Source organism: Catharus ustulatus, chromosome 5 (genome assembly GCF_009819885.2).
Source record: "Catharus ustulatus isolate bCatUst1 chromosome 5, bCatUst1.pri.v2, whole genome shotgun sequence".
Taxonomy (NCBI): Eukaryota; Metazoa; Chordata; class Aves; order Passeriformes; family Turdidae; genus Catharus; species Catharus ustulatus.
The window spans coordinates 18,078,014-18,095,023 of NC_046225.1; the positions used below are offsets into that span (position 1 = coordinate 18,078,014).

General features: G+C 45.9%; 1 protein-coding gene across 3 annotated transcripts in view; it reads right to left on the reverse strand.

Annotated features, from left to right (window-relative positions):
* Positions 1-16,432, reverse strand: part of SNCA (synuclein alpha) — a 67,044-nt gene extending 50,612 nt beyond the window's left edge. Inside the window, exons 1-3 of one of the 3 annotated variants that reach the window (XM_033060931.1) lie at positions 16,285-16,432; positions 14,685-14,830; positions 9,123-9,164 (exon numbers count right to left, since the gene is read on the reverse strand). In XM_033060931.1, the coding sequence (XP_032916822.1) occupies positions 9,123-9,164; positions 14,685-14,805 (163 nt within the window). In that variant the 5' untranslated portion in view covers positions 14,806-14,830; positions 16,285-16,432. Of the gene's footprint in view, positions 1-9,122; positions 9,165-14,684; positions 14,831-15,617; positions 15,643-16,092; positions 16,224-16,284 lie in introns of those variants that run through there. The other 2 variants (XM_033060932.1, XM_033060933.1) reach the window with 2 other exon arrangements.
* Between the last annotated feature and the right edge of the window lie 578 nt (positions 16,433-17,010).

Sequence of the window (17,010 nt, forward strand, 5' to 3'; positions counted from 1 at the left end):
GGATAAATTACATTTCTTTAATTCCTTACATAAAGAACATCGGTTGTCTATATCACAGGGCAAGCAGTATGCATTACTATGATTGATACTAAATAGCAAAAATTAGGAAAAAGCTAGAAAGCTAAACAACATGACTAATAAGCAATTTTTATTAAAGACCCAAATTATAAATATCTGCTCACTGAAAATGAGGGCAGAAAATTTAATGCTTCTTCTAGCTAATTTAAAGGGAAAAGTTAGTAACTAATTAAGTTTTATCTCTGTTATGACCAGAAGCTTTTATTATAGAGTAGAACAGCAGACTACACATTGTCTGAAATTAGAAACAGAAAAAGTCCGTTTCCAGTATCTCCAACACTATACACACTAATAATCTAAAAGCTCATGAGAAATTCCACTGTATACATCCACTACTCTACTGCCATGCTTTCTTAAGGGAAAAAAAAAAAAGAATCAAAAGTGGGTTTTGCTGAAAAGCAAATGTTGCCCCCAGGGAAGATATGACTTAACGTAGCAAGTGCAAAAAGGAATCTATAAAGATGCCCCATGTGATTATTACCAGCTACAGACCACAAAAAGCTTTTGATTCTACACATGAAATTTATATAGCAAACTTTCCACTAGTTCTTGCAAACATATATTTTAAGAAGTGTGTTCTCATAACGCACTCTATCTTGTAAAGCCTAGTGAGACCTGACTGCTTGGAGTCTTTCAGAGAGAAACTGAGTAACATCATGAAACAAACTCACTCATGTTGTTCCAAAAGGCAAAAAGAATTCTAAAGCAATAAAGTACAATTTTACAAAAGATCCAAAGATCTAGCTCTACAATAAATATTTAAATTAAAAATAATTAAAAGAATGGGAGATATGTTTTGGGTACAGTTCACTACTGCTTTTTATCTTTCCTTGGTCTCATTCATTTTCTGGAAGAGATCCTGGGCTGCGTTCCAAAGCAGGATAGCCAGCAAGGTGATTCTGCCCCTCTGCTCTGCTGAGACCCCACCTGCAGTGCTGCAGCAGCTCTGGAGTCCCAGCACAGGACAGACATGGGCCTGATAGAGTGAGTCCAAGGGATGCCACCAAGATGGTAAGAGAGTTGGAGCACCTCTCCTATGAAGACAGAGCTTGTGAGATCCTAGTTCCTGAGACCTTCCAGTCCCTAAAACCCTACAAGAAAGGTGGAGAGAAACTTTTACAGGATCCTCCTGGGACAGGGTAGGAGTAGGTGACTTCAGGCTAAAAGAGAGTTAGTTTAGATATGGAAGAAATTCTTTACTGTGAGTGTAGTGAGGCACTGGAACAGGTTGCCCAGAAAAGCTGTGGATGCCCCATCCCTGGAAGTGCTGAAGGCCAGGGGGCCATGAGCAACCTGGTCTAGCAGAAGGCATTTCTGCACATGTAAGTGGATTAGAATCAGAAAATCCTTAAGGTCTTTTCCAACCCAAATCATTCTACGATTCTATAACTGAGGGTCCTTTCATTCTGTTAAATTTTTTTGTATGAGAGTGACATATATTGCTTTGAAAATTCTCCTTTCCAAAAAACATTGAATGGCAGAACATGTAAAGGTCAAATTCAGTAGGCTCAATGTTGATAAGGGCTCAGTTGACCTTGAGCAGATTCATACTTTCTGATAAAATGATAAAGCATGGTTGTACGGTGTTGACTGTCACAGGGACAATTACAGTAAATTCACGAATACAAGCCGCACGGACTATAAGCCGCATCTCTGGGCGTTGGCAAATATTTTGTTTTTTGTCCATAAATAAGCCGCATCTGAATATAAGCCACTCTGTCATTCGCAGCGAGGACCCGCGTGCAACAAAGTTGCCTAATAGTAACAGAACGGCGGCAGGGTGGGGTTTACTGGCTCGGCTCGGGCTGTGCAGGCTCGGCCCGTTCGGGGTTGCCAATGGGGCCAGGTGGCCCAGCTCAGCGCTGCCGCTCGGTGGGGCCAGCCGCCACTGCCACTGGGCTCGGTCACCATGGCCCAGCGCTGCCCTGTGGTGGCAGGCAGGGATGGAGCCCCCTGCCGCCTCCCCGAGCCGCGGCAGTGGCGGCCCGGGACCCCGCTCCTCCCCGTGTTGCGGCAGTGGCAGCCCGGGTCCCCCCCCTCCTCCCCGGGCCGCAGCAATGGCGGTGCGTGTGCCCCACCGCCTCCCAGAGCCGTGGCAGTGGTGGCCTGGGTCCCCCCCCTCCTCCCCGGGCCACAGCAATGGTGGCCCGGGTCCCCCGCCACCTCCCAGAGCCACGGCAATGGTGGCGCGGGGCCCCCCCGTCTCTTCCCCGGGCTGTGGTAGAGGAGGGAAGGAGAGAGCTCTCCCGCCTCTCTCCCCGCCCCCCGTGCTGCCTGCAGGGAGCCAGGCTCCACCCGCGGTGCAACAGAGTAACAATTTGTAACCATCGCAAAATGCCGACTTTGCAGTAGCTCGGCTCGGCATGGCACTCTGGCTGGCACTTCTGAGGTTGTAAAAGTCAGAAAATTATTCACATATTAGCCGCGCCTGAGTATTAGCCGCATTTCCGGTTTAGGAGCAAAATCTCAGTAAAATTGGTGCGGCTTGTATTCGTGAAATTACTGTAGTTTCATTATCTCAAGCTCTTAAAGCACCTTAAAATATCAAGAAACAGAGTGGAACCGAATGCGCTGTGGATGCTGCAGTATAAAACATCTGATTCTCAATGCCATTATTATACCCACATTTCTTATATTACGTTGTCATGGAAAGTACAGTAATTTCACGAATACAAGCCGCACCAATTTGACCAAAATTTTGGTGGAAACCCGGAAGTGCGGCTAATATTCCGGGGCGGCTAATCTATTAACAAAATTCTAAAAGCTGCCAACACGGAAGTGAGAGCCCGCGGCAGCCCCAAGCCAAGCTGGAGCCCGGCCGGCCCCGGCAGAGGTGGGAAAGCCTGGCAGAGGCGGGGCCAGCAGAGTGGGGGGCGGGCGGCAGAGCCTGAGCCAGCAGGGCGGGGGAGCCCGGGAGAACTGGGGCTAGCAGTGCAGGGGAGCATGGCAGAAGCAGGAAGGCCGGCGGGTGGGGCTGCCTGGCAGCGGGGGAAGCCCAGCATAATCGGGGCCAGCAGCGTGGGGGAGCCCGGCGGTGCGGGGGCCTGCAGTGCCGGCCAGGGCGAGGAAACGCGGCGGCGGTGCAGACGGGAGGGGGCGGCCGGCGAGCGTGGTGGCGGCGGCGGCAGCCCTGCCGGCGGGGCGAGCGAAAGCGGCGCTCGCGAAAGCGCCGCCCGGCGAGCGAAAGCGCCGCCGCTCGCGAAAGCGCCGCCGCGAGCCGCGAACCGCGAGCCGCGAAAGCGCCGCCGCGAGCCGCGAACCGCGAGCCGCGAAAGCGCCGCCGCGAGCCGCGAGCCGCGAACCGCGAGCCGCGAGCCGTGAGCCGCGAACCGCGAACCGCGAGCCGCGAAAGCGCCGCCGCGAGCCGCGAACCGCGAAAGCGCCGCCGCGAGCCGCGAACCGCGAGCCGCGAAAGCGCCGCCGCGAGCCGCGAACCGCAAGCCGCGAAAGCGCCGCCGCGAGCCGCGAGCCGCGAGCCGCGAGCGCGCCGCCGCGAGCCGCGAACCGCGAGCCGCGAAAGCGCCGCCGCGAGCCGCGAACCGCGAAAGCGCCGCCGCGAGCCGCGAACCGCGAGCCGCGAAAGCGCCGCCGCGAGCCGCGAGCCGCGAACCGCGAGCCGCGAAAGCGCCGCCGCGAGCCGCGAACCGCGAAAGCGCCGCCGCGAGCCGCGAAAGCGCCGCGGGGCGGGCGCGGCGCTCGCGAGGCGCGGCGCGGGGCGAGCGAAAGCGGCAGCGGGGCGGACGGCGAGCCCGGCGGCGGCAGCCCTGCCAGCCGGGCGAGCGAACGCGGCAGCGGGGCGGTGCTGACGGGAGAGGGGGGCCAGCGAGCCCGGCGGCGGCGGCAGCAGCACCACCCGGCCAGCCCCGCCGAGCCGTGGCGCTGAGCTGGGCCACCCGGCCCCGTCGGCAACCATGAGCGGGCCGAGCCTGCCTGGCCCCGCCCCGAGCCAGTAAAGCCCGCTATGCCGCGATCCTGTTACTAATTGGCCGATTTGTGAAAGCTGCGCACGGATTCTCGCGACGAACGAAAGTGCGGCTAATATTCGGGGTGCGGCTTATCTATTGACAAAGACAGCAACATTGTCGAGGCACCGGGGGTGCGGCTTATAATCCGTGCGGCTTGTATTCGTGAAACTACTGTACAACCATATACCAAGAGCAACTATCCAGTGGTTTCTGTTCCCAGTACTACAGTATTTTGGGAAGGCACTGTCTGAAGCACAGTAATTTCATGACTATAAGGCGCACTGGATTATAAGGCGCACTTCCGGGTGTCGGCAAATTTCCGAACTTTGTACATTCTATAAGGCACACTGGACTACAAGGTGCACTTTTTTTTTTTGCACCGAGGATCCGTGAGCAACAAAGTAACAAATTAGCAACAGAATCATGCAATCGCAGGGTTTACTGGCAGGTGCTCAATTTGCAAACATTTATCACAGATTGGCGTAGCCTTTAAACGCAGCCCCAGGCGCCCTCCCCGTGCTGCGGGCCCTGGCACTCCCATCTGCCCCCAGTGGCAGCTGGCACGGCTTGCGGCTCTGGGCTCCCGCCGTGTGGTCAGGGCTCAGGGTTCCCGGCTCCCACCACACAGCCGTGGCTCCCACAGGTCCAGGCTCCCGCCGCACGGCCATGGCTTGGGGCTCCTGCGGCGCGGCCCCGCCTCGCAGCATGGCTCACACTTGTGGGTTGGCAAATTTCCGAACTTTGACCATATTTAAGGCGCTCCGGATTATAAAGTGCACTTCCGGGTTTCGATCAAAATTTCAGTCAACAGGGTGCGCCTTATAGTCGTGAAAATACTGTACATTTCCTCCTCCTAGAAACAAATTATCCTAGGAAAGGCTTAGTACATACAAATTCAAATGAAAAAGGAAACAGTCAAGCCACTAGTACTGTCACTGCCACAACAAGAAGATATTGATAAATGCAGTAACAAAAGCAGTATACTTAAGATTGCTTCTATTTCAGACAGCCATGTTTTAACCCCAGCTGGCAACTAAGCACCTCACAGCTCCTCATTCAATTCTTCCTCCAGTAGGATGGGGAGGAAGAGAACTGGAAGGGTAAAAGTAAGAAAACTCATGGGTTAAGTATGGGTCAATTTCAAATAAAATAATACTAGTGATAAAAAAAAATTAATTAAAAGGCAAATAAAGAAAGAGAAAGCTATAAATCCCACAGGTGATGCAAATTAAAACAATTGCTCACCACCAATCAAGTGATGTCCAACCAGTCCCCAGGCAGATGGCCCCCACCAACCTTCCCCATAGTTTTACTGCTCAGTATGATGCTGTACAGTGTGGAATATCCTTCTGGTCAACTGGGGTCAGCTGTCCTGGCCATGTCTTGCCCCAGTTCCTTGTGAACCCCCAGCCTTCTCATAGGTGGAGTGAGGTGAGAAGCAGGAAATGCCTTGATGTGTAAACTCTGCCCAGCAATAACTACAACATCCCTATGTTATCAACACTGGTTCCAGCACAAATCCCAGACAGCTCCACACCAGGTACTCTGAAGAAAATTACCTCCATCCCAGACAAAACCAGCACACAGACATTGCACAAGAAAGCTGACACAGGAATTACCATGGAACATTTCTCACACACTGCTTCAAACATCAGAGCCATGAAGATAAATTCAGCAAACTATATAAATAGCACAGATTGGCAAAAGCAATCATAGTAAGAAGAAAAATCTTCCTTCCTGTCTCTAAGGAATAACTAAACATCAACATCATTACCAGAGAGACTCCAATAATGAGCTCCAGCCTGGTGACCCTCTAGCTCTGAGGGCCTTTTTGGGGTCAAAACCCCACAACAGGAGAAGAAAAAACAAAATAGTTTTCCAGTCTCGTGAATTTTATTGCTTACACTAAATGGTAATGGGAAAAGCATTAAGTGTGCACAAACAAATCAGTTCAGAATGCAGGGGGTTGATTCCAGCTTATTAAATTTATCTGAATACCAGGTTGCTTAATGATCTTAAGCCATTAAGTCTTTCTAAAATTGATATCTGCTTTGCATCACAGTGTTGAGAACCAGAGTAAATCATCTTCTGCAGAGCTTTGTTGTGCTATGACCTGATTACTTCTTTCGTCTATGCAGAGACTGTCCATTCCAGTAAATGATGCTGGGCCAATGTACAATGACCATACCAAGGCTAACTGAGTTTAAGTTCTAATACTGCCTACAGCAATGTGCAAAAAGTTTTGGCATTGAAGTTGCCTTTTCACAACTTATCACAGTGGATAGCATACAAACAGCTAGCATATGGTATCAATGCAAAACCTCTGGATCAATTCAAAATAATAACTAGTTACTTTCAACTTTGAACAAGAAAGGTAGATACAGACCACAGAATTTCTCTGAATTAATGAACTTGCTCTAATTGTACCAACAATACTTCTGAGTATGTTTTCCAAACAGTAAGGTTGTCTTAAGTACTCAAAGAATTAATTTACAAAGATGCCATAAAGATGGTGGTTCTTTAATTTATGCAATTTTCTGTAAGATATCTGATGGAGTTAAAGAGCAGGAATACCAATGACTAAGAATATTAAGAAGAACAAGAATGATCAGATAAAAGAATTAAGCAAAACACTTGTCTATGGTTTACTACTATCAATATTGCATATTACTACTATCAATATTGCATATTCACTCACGTGACTGAAGGACTAAGACCTTTTTTGCCCTGACTTATTTACAAGTAGTGCTTTATTTAGAATATCAGGGGATGGACTGTATCATCTTTGATATTTCTGGGAGATAAGTAAGATAGATGAATTATGCATTTACAGCCAAAGGCCAGGACACATTTTAATTAGGAAGGCAAGTTTAAACACAAGCATACACCTCATAAAACCAGTAAGCAAAGCTGGTTTATCATAAGTTCAGAGAAAGGGTGACCTGACAAATAATACACTTACCATATTCCTGTGAATCACAGCCTGGAATCCTCATTCCACAGTGTCTCGATGTCACTAAACCTGGTACAATCAGGTCACATTCAAAGCAAGAAACACCCCCTTCTAGTAATTCTGGGTTTGGAAATAAACGGACTGAAGAATGCATTTAGGTTTTTTACCCCTTTAAGGTGCATCATTTCACAGTCATTCCACCAGGATAGGGGGTTAAATCACAACTTATTCAAAGATACCAAAACTATCAAGATTTTGGAACTCAGACATTAAGAAAAGACTGACTGCAAAACTGTCAACACTCATTTTTTCATCTGTGATTCTAGTTTGTATCTGACTGTCTCCAACCTTTCAAACCGTTTTCATGTACATAACAGTGTGTTTAATCCACCTCAGGTTTCACATGGTGCACTAGGGAGTGAATATCATAAGACTGGCAGAGCTTGTGAACTCCCAGTCATATGAAAAGAGACAAGTAGGCCTTTACAAGTGGCTTAAAAGGCATTTTTGTCACATCAACTCTAACAGCATTGATTTGAATGGATTTGATTTCGACTGCAACTTCACTAGCATCTCTGTCCTCATAGAATCACTACCGTGGACCCAAATCTGTTTTTTATCTGCCTTGTCTTCTTTCCAGAACAACTATTTATAGGCTTGCTATTATTTTTTTCATTCTTAAAATGTGTCCAAGCAGTTTCTCTGTTCTTTCACTAGCAAGTCCATACTGTTTCATTTTGGGAGCCATGATCTCTAGATTTTGCCTGAAGTAATCTCTTTTCACTGCCAAATTTCAACCTGTTCACTCTGTTCATTTTCCTTTTTCATTCAACAGCTAAACTCATCTCAAACAGCTTAAAAGGCCAGAAGGAAGCAAACTGTGGCACAGAATCCATTATTCCCAAGTTTTGGCATTTTTTCGTGTCACCTGTTTCCTAAAGTGTTTGAGGAGTAGCTACTGTTTTGCCTAAAATGAACAGTAACTTTTCAAATTTTCTATTCACAGGCAAAGTACATAACAGATGTGTTTCCCTTATGTTTGGCTTTACAGACTGTTTTGTACCTTCCAGAAGAAAATTTCACGTATTTTCAAACCCATTAAAAATTCTATTCACCTACTGAAAATTTCCTGCCTAACTAAACATTTTGCCATCAACATAAAGAGAGGTACAGCATTTGGGATCAGTAGATTTTTCAGGATGAGGAAGAGAAGTCCCTCACTGAGATAGGTCACTAGAATCCCAGTGCTTCAGCATATTTCATACATGTGCAAATGCCCTTGAATTTGATTCTACCACATCCCAGCTTGGTGAACATCACCTCTATTAACTTGCTTCCTAGAGCTGTCAGTTGCTGCTCCCACATCTGTGAGGATACTGGATATATGTGCCCCAAATCTCATTCTACTGCAATCCTCTACTGGTCATAGTAATGATCCCTCTGAATAGTTCTCCTAATTGAGGTCTAACAAGCTGAGATTTCAAATCTCACAACAGCACGGATGCTCAGCCTAAGGCTAAACTCTGAAGGACTACCCTTGATATTCTGTTCTGTTTTGATACTAGAAATACTCTTGACTGACTTTTCAACCATTTATGTGGGTTGCGTATTAAGTACTGACATTTGTTTACCTATCACTGTTTATCCTTGGCCTTGGCTTATGTGAGCATAATGATATGTGAGCTGAATGATACACTGGCTGTACACTAAGAAAAAAAGAAATCCTTTTCTACTGTCTTATCTGTTTCTGAATTTGTTAGGAGAAAAACAAATTTCTTGACCATGCATTCTCTTCACATCTCTAGAACGCAGACATTCTGCAGCAGAAAATTACACATTTTATTCAATGCCCTATGGTCAACTAAGACTTTTCTACACTCTGTTGAAATCAAAGACTTCTGAACATTTTGAAACACTCATAACCGTGACAAATTCAAATCAAAACTCTGAACTTGTTTTTCTTTCCATTTCCATTCAGTCTTCCCCTGACCAGATCTCTCAATTTTCCTATGCTTTTCCATCTTTCATAAATTGTAGGGCTCTCAAAACAACAGAATTTTTAACAGCTAAATGGCTGGTTAATCTCATGTAGGAAAGCAGTTGAAATCAAGAGATGATTATCTTACCTGTTGTAACACCATGAACAACTCCTTCCTTGGTCCTGGAACCTAAACAAAGAAAAATATTAGTTTGAAAACGCATATTCTTAAGTACTGGTAAAGACAAGATAGATGATAAAGAGGGATTAATATGTAGACAGCATACAGTTGTATACAATATTTTCTAAGGTTATTAAAAGAAAAATAAAAAGTTTAAGGGAAGATGCAAAACTCTGCCACACTGAAGACCAAACTGATTTCTGCAACAACCATGCAAAAAAACCCATGACTTTTCACCATGCTGCATGACAGGAAGTATCTCCTATGTCTTTAAGGGGAGGAGAAACAAATTAGCACATCCTGCTCTTTAAAACATAACCAGGCGTCTTTTCCCCTACCAGCCCTCTACTTGCCCTTGTCAAGTTCCATTATTTGGCTACAATTCAGTGATTAGTATCCATCTGTGGACTATGATGCTTAACAATGTGCAATTAAAAGCGTTTATGGCTCCTAGTTAATCATCTTACCTAGTCTGCCAGAGACAGGATGACATTTTATTTTTCTTACCAATACAGAAATGACCTTACTTGTAATGCAGTTTTTTTGCTGTCATTCAGTATTTGAGACATTATAATTTATACTTCTAACTTTACACTTCTAACATAACAAAAGAAAACGCATAAGCAGAAAAATATTGGAAATATCAACTTTTTGTCCAAAATTCTTTACAATAATACCATTAAATATTGGAAATATCAACTTTTTGTCCAAAATTCTTTACAATAATACCATTAAACACAAACACAATATAAGCTCATTCATCAATATGTCCTTTATGCTACTAGTGCAAATTTATGGAACTTTAATCATGTAGCTCCAGCACTATTAGATTGGTTATGTGATTGAAAAGGCACTTCTACCTATGAGAAGGAATAGAAAAATAATCTGTAATAAATACAACGGAAAAAATACTGCCTCAAGTAAAATGAAATGTTCCTTTACCTAATAATGAGGTCCAACAGCTGAGAAGCCTTTTCCCCCTTTATTCCAATTTTCTCTTTTAAAAAAGTTTGCTTTCTCTCACTGAAAAATATTTACTGTTGAACAATCAGGAGTTTCATAATATGCAAAGTGTTCATACCTAAGTACTTGTTTAAGGACTTTGGTTCTCAATTTTGTACCACCACAAGTCCTGAAGAAGCAAAACACATCCTGGAATTCAAGCAGATGATAGTTCTACTGACTTCTAGCAACTAAACACCACTGCAGGCTTACAGTGTGTTTATTGGAATACTTAATATAAAGCACATGTTTTAAAAGGCAATGGTAGAACTGGCCAATATCTCGTTCATGTCGTTGAACTGACTGTTTGCAAGCCAAGCTATTAATGACATGGAAACCTGTGAATTAGCAAGTACTCTGTTTCCTAAGGCCAGAAAGGGATGGATGGTATGACAGAACTCCCTGAGGACTCATGCAATGCACACATCTCCAGAGGGACCTATTCCAAGTCGATTCTTACCCACACACAACACTGCTATAACCACAACTCACGCAGAAACTCTGGTATCTTTAGTGGAAAACAGACTTTTCTTTGAAAAGGCCAGCTCACAGACCCATATGGAACAGCAGTATGTATAGCCAGATCCATTAATTGGCAAACAACCAGCTGGGTGGTGTTCCAGACCCTACAGCATATGTTAGAGCTCAAGGGTACTTGCCCCACTGCTGCACACTTGCATGCAAGGAGCTGTTCCTGCCATCACAGCTACAACAGCATCTAGAAGCACACTAGGATCTGCCAGAACAGGCCTATAAATAACAAGAGCTGAATTCAGTAGGATGACTTCTGGCTGGCCATGAAGGAAAGCTGGTTGTCCACATTGTTTCCAGGAGAAACTAGCTGTCTTTCATCCAGACATTCCCAAAACACCAGTAGTCTTGCTCATTGTACCCTGCATAACAAGGGGAACAGAGGAATCAGAGTAGGGATAATGTAAAGACCAAGGAACATGACTCTAACCTAAACCAAGAAGCAATAGTAGTACATGTTAATGCTACTTTTCCTAGCTATAGTAGACATCTGTGTGAGGGAAGGCAGAACACTAAACAGCATTTCTTTTCTTTTTTTTTTTCAATTATAAAAAATACCATAGAGTCTCCTCATGATTTATTATCATTGCTGTCATTGTGCCAGAATGAAGGAAGGGATCAGCAGTTTGCAAATACACTAATTTCTGGATTATTTGAGATACCAATGGACTAATCACATTGCTTAGTCAGAGCTGGCTGCAGACTGGGAGACAAGCCCAAATTAGAGGAAGGGGCAACCAACACTTAAAGAAAATGCTTCCATGTCCTGAAGCCCTTTATTCCACCAGACCAAACTTGAGTCCCTCAACTACTCTGCTGGCTTTTCTAATACCAAAGGAAAATAAAAAACACTATGAAATGGGAGTGGAAGAATTTGGATGGCTTTGCCAAATAGGTCATAACTGTTCTGCTCTACTCTAAGGCAGTGTGCCAGCACAGGGAGTAGTAAACAACTGTCAGCCAGCCTGCTAGTAAAAAACTATTCCTTTGTTCTGTGAGCTTGTGATACACCAAAAACAATCAGACTGGAAACTTCCATTCCTGAACACTGAGCACACAAGAGTCAACTGAGCAAAAACTTCAGCTCCCTGGAAGCACACATGAAGCTCATCTTGAACACCACATCACCAAAAGTGTGTGAGCACATCCTTCTTACTCAGTTCCTGGTTTCAAAGTGAGTGGGGATTAAGTACTGCCATTCACTTCCTCTCTACTTCATACTCACAGCTCTTAAAGGACATACCAAGATGCAGTTTTAAATTTCCAGCACACATAGTCCTTTCTACCAGCTATCAGGTCATTGTTTGACATCAAGAAAGGTCCTGATGCTGTGCTACAACGAGTTAAGAGAGAACCAATGGTGAAGTCCATTGGCAGAGAAATTTAAGGGGGAAAAAACCCCAATAGTTGAAAGCATGAAAACACATTGTAGACTGTATTGAAGGGATCTTGGGTACTAAAAGGGAGGCCAGACAGTGGACTGAGGGAAGAAAGTAGAGACTTCAGCTTGGAGAGGGAAAAAAACCCCTCAGTTAATCCTCCAATACACTGCTCTTCTACAGAGATCTAAGTTTCTCCCTTTGCCAGCAGACATTTTCCTTTCCTTGTGCCAAAAAAAAAAAACAACCTAAAACCAAAACAAGAATAGAAGAATTACAATGACCACATTTCATCCCAAACAGCAGTTGCTGTTAACAGAACCCTTACCAGGTAGAATTAGGTTATATTCTTGCACATAATAGTTACCAGCAGCATGGACAGAAAGGTCTAGGTGTTTTCCACATTTACTTAAATTGCACTGATTTCAGTGGGAAACCACATCACCTAGGGGATCTGGACCAAAGACTCTGCATCTTCTTAATTCTCCAGCAGCAATTGGAGGCTGAGTGTTATGAAACTGAAAATGATTAACAGGTCCCACTCAGCCCAGTGTTGTTAGGTTCTTTTTTGCAAGATGTCAGGCAGCTTTCACAGTATTATCTGGCTGTGAATCACAAATCTGAAAATCCAACTATAGAAAAAGGGAGTGAGAAGTCTTCAGGAGCTCTAATGAATTGTTCTGCTCCTCTCCTCTGCTCATAAAGGGGCTTCATCCCTTTTTGCACTGCAATCATTATCAGCCTACAGAACACAAGATTATTATACTGGCCTTTACTAATGCTGCACAGGGGAAGAGACATCTCCGCTGTGTGTTTGGGAAGTAGACAGAGAAACATCCAGCTCCTCCTTTCCCTATTGAAATGTTGAAATGTCCTGCCTGCATGGGCAAGCACACCACTGGACACAAGCTGCCAGAGCTTCTGGAGACAGCTTCCAACCAAAAGCTCTTTTACCTGCACTACAAAGTGTGCACATAGCCCTTGCCTCCTGAAAAGGAGACACCTAGTTGGGAGAAGGATCCTCCACCATTACTACAGTCACATGCACAGGTTGCTACCAGAGCTCAGGGTTCTGTTGTCCCCAGTAATTTCTTGAAATTCTTAAAAAATAGCAACCCTGCCCTCCAAAGTTCAACCTCAGCAAAAGTGTCTCTGACGGCAACAGGAAATCTGTTGCCTTTGGGAACAGAACTAGGTTCAAATGTTATTATGGTCTGAAGAACAGGTCAGACACAAAGATTAATTTAGCACACAATGCTGGCTTCTAATACAAAGAAATCAATGACTCCAGAAGCATGGCCAGGGCTTCAAGAAAACAAAATGAAAAAGTCCTAGCTCTGGAAAATAATTCCAACATTAAGCACAATATACAGTGGAAGAACATCTATTTTGATACCTTGAAAATGAGCAGATGCTCATTTTAAAATAGATTCATCCTACAATTAGTGCTCAAAATGACTGCCATCCCTGTTGGCAAGAGCACTGAGCTTTGCTATGGCTTAAAAAAGGGAGGGAACTATATTCCAAATGAGTAGTCCACACTATCTGGAGCAGAAATAATTTCTTACAAACTGGCACTAGCCTGCAACAGTAGAGAGAATCCAAAAAAGGACTGGAATAACAGAGATCTCAGTACTCCCATTGAAAAGAAATGCCTCTGGTTTCAGCTCTGTTTAACTTCTCTCTGTTACATGAGCACATCTCCCTCAGTACACACAGTGCCCATTACAGAACTGATCTGCTCAAAATCAGCAGAACGGAAATGACCTACAGGAAAGAGTATCTTTCCCCCCTCCATTCTTTTATAGACTAGCTTTATTTGATGAAACAGATCCATAATCTTTTTTTTATAAATAACCACTTACTCATACAGTCTTGGCAGATTGTTTTTCCTGTGAATTTCTCATGACAGCATTTGCAAGACACTCGTCTAAAGCCCAATACTTGTTAAATGAAGATGACTATCTTGCATGAAAGTACCAGTCTGGGATTTGAAAAGAATTTTATCCCAGGCTCTATGTAAGACTTGACTGGCCTAGAATAAGACACTAACTATTGCTTTGCTACCATGTGGTCTACCTGCCCTACCTCATTAACTGAAGAGGCTCCTCCTTGAGAAGTCGTAGAAAATATCTGCCATGAATTTGCAATAATAATTACAGAACATGAAATTAATTTCAGAAGGTAACACTTTGCCATACAAAATGTTGCTGTCAATGTACCAAGCAGTCAGCACATCTACTACTCAACTCCTGAGCCAACCTCTCCACTGTCTTCTCCTGAAATGCTACTCAAGCTCCACAAGCTCTGTAGAATGCTGTGAAGCTACCTCCACCTCCAGCTCTTACATTTTTTTCCTATTTACTTCTACCGTACCAACCATCCCTTCAGCCTTGATCTGGCAAACTTCCTGCATGGAGTGCCAGCCAATGACCTGTACTGTACAAGAACAGAGCTTCAAACAACCAGAGCTCAGGAAGGCACAACTTTCCTCTTGTTTCTTCTGCAATGGTCTCCTATGAGCAATTATATACATTTTTTGAAGAAGGTCTGATGAGGTTCCAGCTGTGAATGTTGAGGTGCACGATCAGGAGCATGCTCTCTGCTGCCCACCTACCCACATAGAGGACTCCCTCTTTCGTCTTTCCTGCTGCCTCTGCCACACCCTGCTTGGTTTTTTCTGCTGCTGCTACGACACCCTCCTTTGCCTTGGAAAGCCCTTTCATGAACACATCCATGGCTGAAGACTTTCTTCAGACAGCTCTAGAGGGAAAAAAAAAAGACAGTACACATTTTCGTTAAGGTTTTTTCAGTGTTTTCTCCCAGAAAGGTGAAAAAAATATTGTAACTGAATGGGATCACAATTTAAAATTATATTATTTATACCCCTAAATTGTATTGCTATATGAAACAGATATCCTATTTCCATAGAATCCTATGAAGAAGTGTCCAATATTGCATTTCTGATTGGAAGATGGTTCCATTGATATAAGTAGCTTCCTTGCCTATCAAGGCATCATTTCTCCCAAAGGACAGTTCTGTTTGTGTGCTGAATGCAAGATTCACCCCTGTGATTTGATGATACTCCACCTCCCATCCAGAGAAAAAAGCCAACTTAAATAAACATCAGCAACTTAAAAAAAGCAAACAAACAGAACTGAAAACCAAACCACATAAAACAAAACCTCTCATAAATGACAAATGTTCACTTGTTGTAAGAAAATGCCATTACAACTCAGGACTGGAGGAAATAAAAAATGCTGCATTTCCATTAGTCCAGCATTTTACACACAGTCCACATCATTCTTTTGGAAACCGAGTCTTCCTGAATGGGTTCATTGCATGCATCACAACTGAGAAAATATTTTACTAAAAGGCTAAAACAAGACCACGGGATTTAAAAAGCACTACACTAAAGGTACCAAGAGAGTCCTCTGGCAGCAATACAATCCAGTGCTACACTGAAACCACTGAAATAGTAATTAAAACCCAGAATCAGCGTCCCTTAGACAAATGCATTATCAGTAGTCCTTTCTCCTCCTCCACCCACATAGACAGAAGTGCTGCCTGTTATCTTCTCTTCTTTGCCAGAGGCTGAGTAGGAGGAATGGATGTCTAGGAAGGCATCTGGGCTGTCGCAGCTTTCCACTAACTCGTGACGAGCGTGCGGCGAAAGGCGGTGTTTGTTCTCCAGCCGAGCTGCCCACGGTCCCCGCAGCCCTGGCATGGCCAAGGGGGTTCGTGCAGCGCCGGGGGGGGGCAAGACCGGCCCGCGGGACCCTCCGGCCCCGCCACCCGCACGGTCCCCAGAGCGTGCCGGGGCAGCGCGGGGACACCTGGGGACCGCGAGTGTGCCCCAAATAACACCAAATAACACCAAATAACATCGAACAACACACGGACACCTGCAGAGGGAGGAGGGAGCGAGCAGGGCGTCGCGCCCATACACATATACGTGCGTGTACATGTATCTACACACGCACACAGACAGGCACATAAACGCACACACGGAGCGAGGCACCTACCGAGGACGGCCGAGCGGCGCGACCATATGGGCACCCACGGGCACGCCGCCGGCACACGGCGGACACGGCTTCTCCTCCCTGCCCCGCGCCCACACGTTCAACAGGACGTATGCACCCAGCTCCCTTCGGTGTCACCCACACACCTGTAATCGCACGCACACGCCCGAGCGGCCCCGCCCTGCCCGCACTCACCGCCGGGCTCCTCGGCCAGGGCACGGAGCCGCTCCGGGCAGGCGTGCGGCGCTGCGGGCAGAGCGGCCGAGGCAGCGAGCGGCCCCTGCTCAGCACATCCCGAGGAGCCGAGCCCGCCGGCTCTGCTGGCACCACCCCGGCGGCAGCCCCGCAAGAGGCGAGGGCGGGGGGCGGGGGGATGCGCCGCGGGAAGGAGGGAGGGAGGGATGGAGGGAAGGAGGAGCAGCGGCTCCTGCTCCCTGTTGAGTGCGCGCCCCCCGCCCGGCCCCCTGCGCCCACCCTGTCGCGTCCTCCGTAGCGGTGAGGTGGGAGGCGTGATAAGGTGGGAGCACCTGTTCCCCGGGCACAGACCGAGAGAGAAGCAAGGGTAAAAGGCGGGCCAGGAGACTTGGTACCCGCTGGGACTCCGCACAGTCACCACTCCCTCCAGGGGCTGGAGCGCCTCATCTCCGAAGTGTGAGGAAGCTGTTGATGCGGCATACCCGAGTCACTTCACCAAATCCTTAGAAAATCTCCCCTAGTTTCTAATCGCTTTTTCATCTACTTCCAGATCTTCAGCCCTAAATGACTGCAGTTCAGTGTGACTGCTCTCACAAGATTCACGATCCCAGCTCATTTTGAGCACGGGAAGTGGTGCACTTGCAGGTGTAATTTGGAGTCTTAACTCTATTGCACACACACCAGAATTTTCATCCCAAATGAAGAGCAGTACGGTCAGACTTGCCC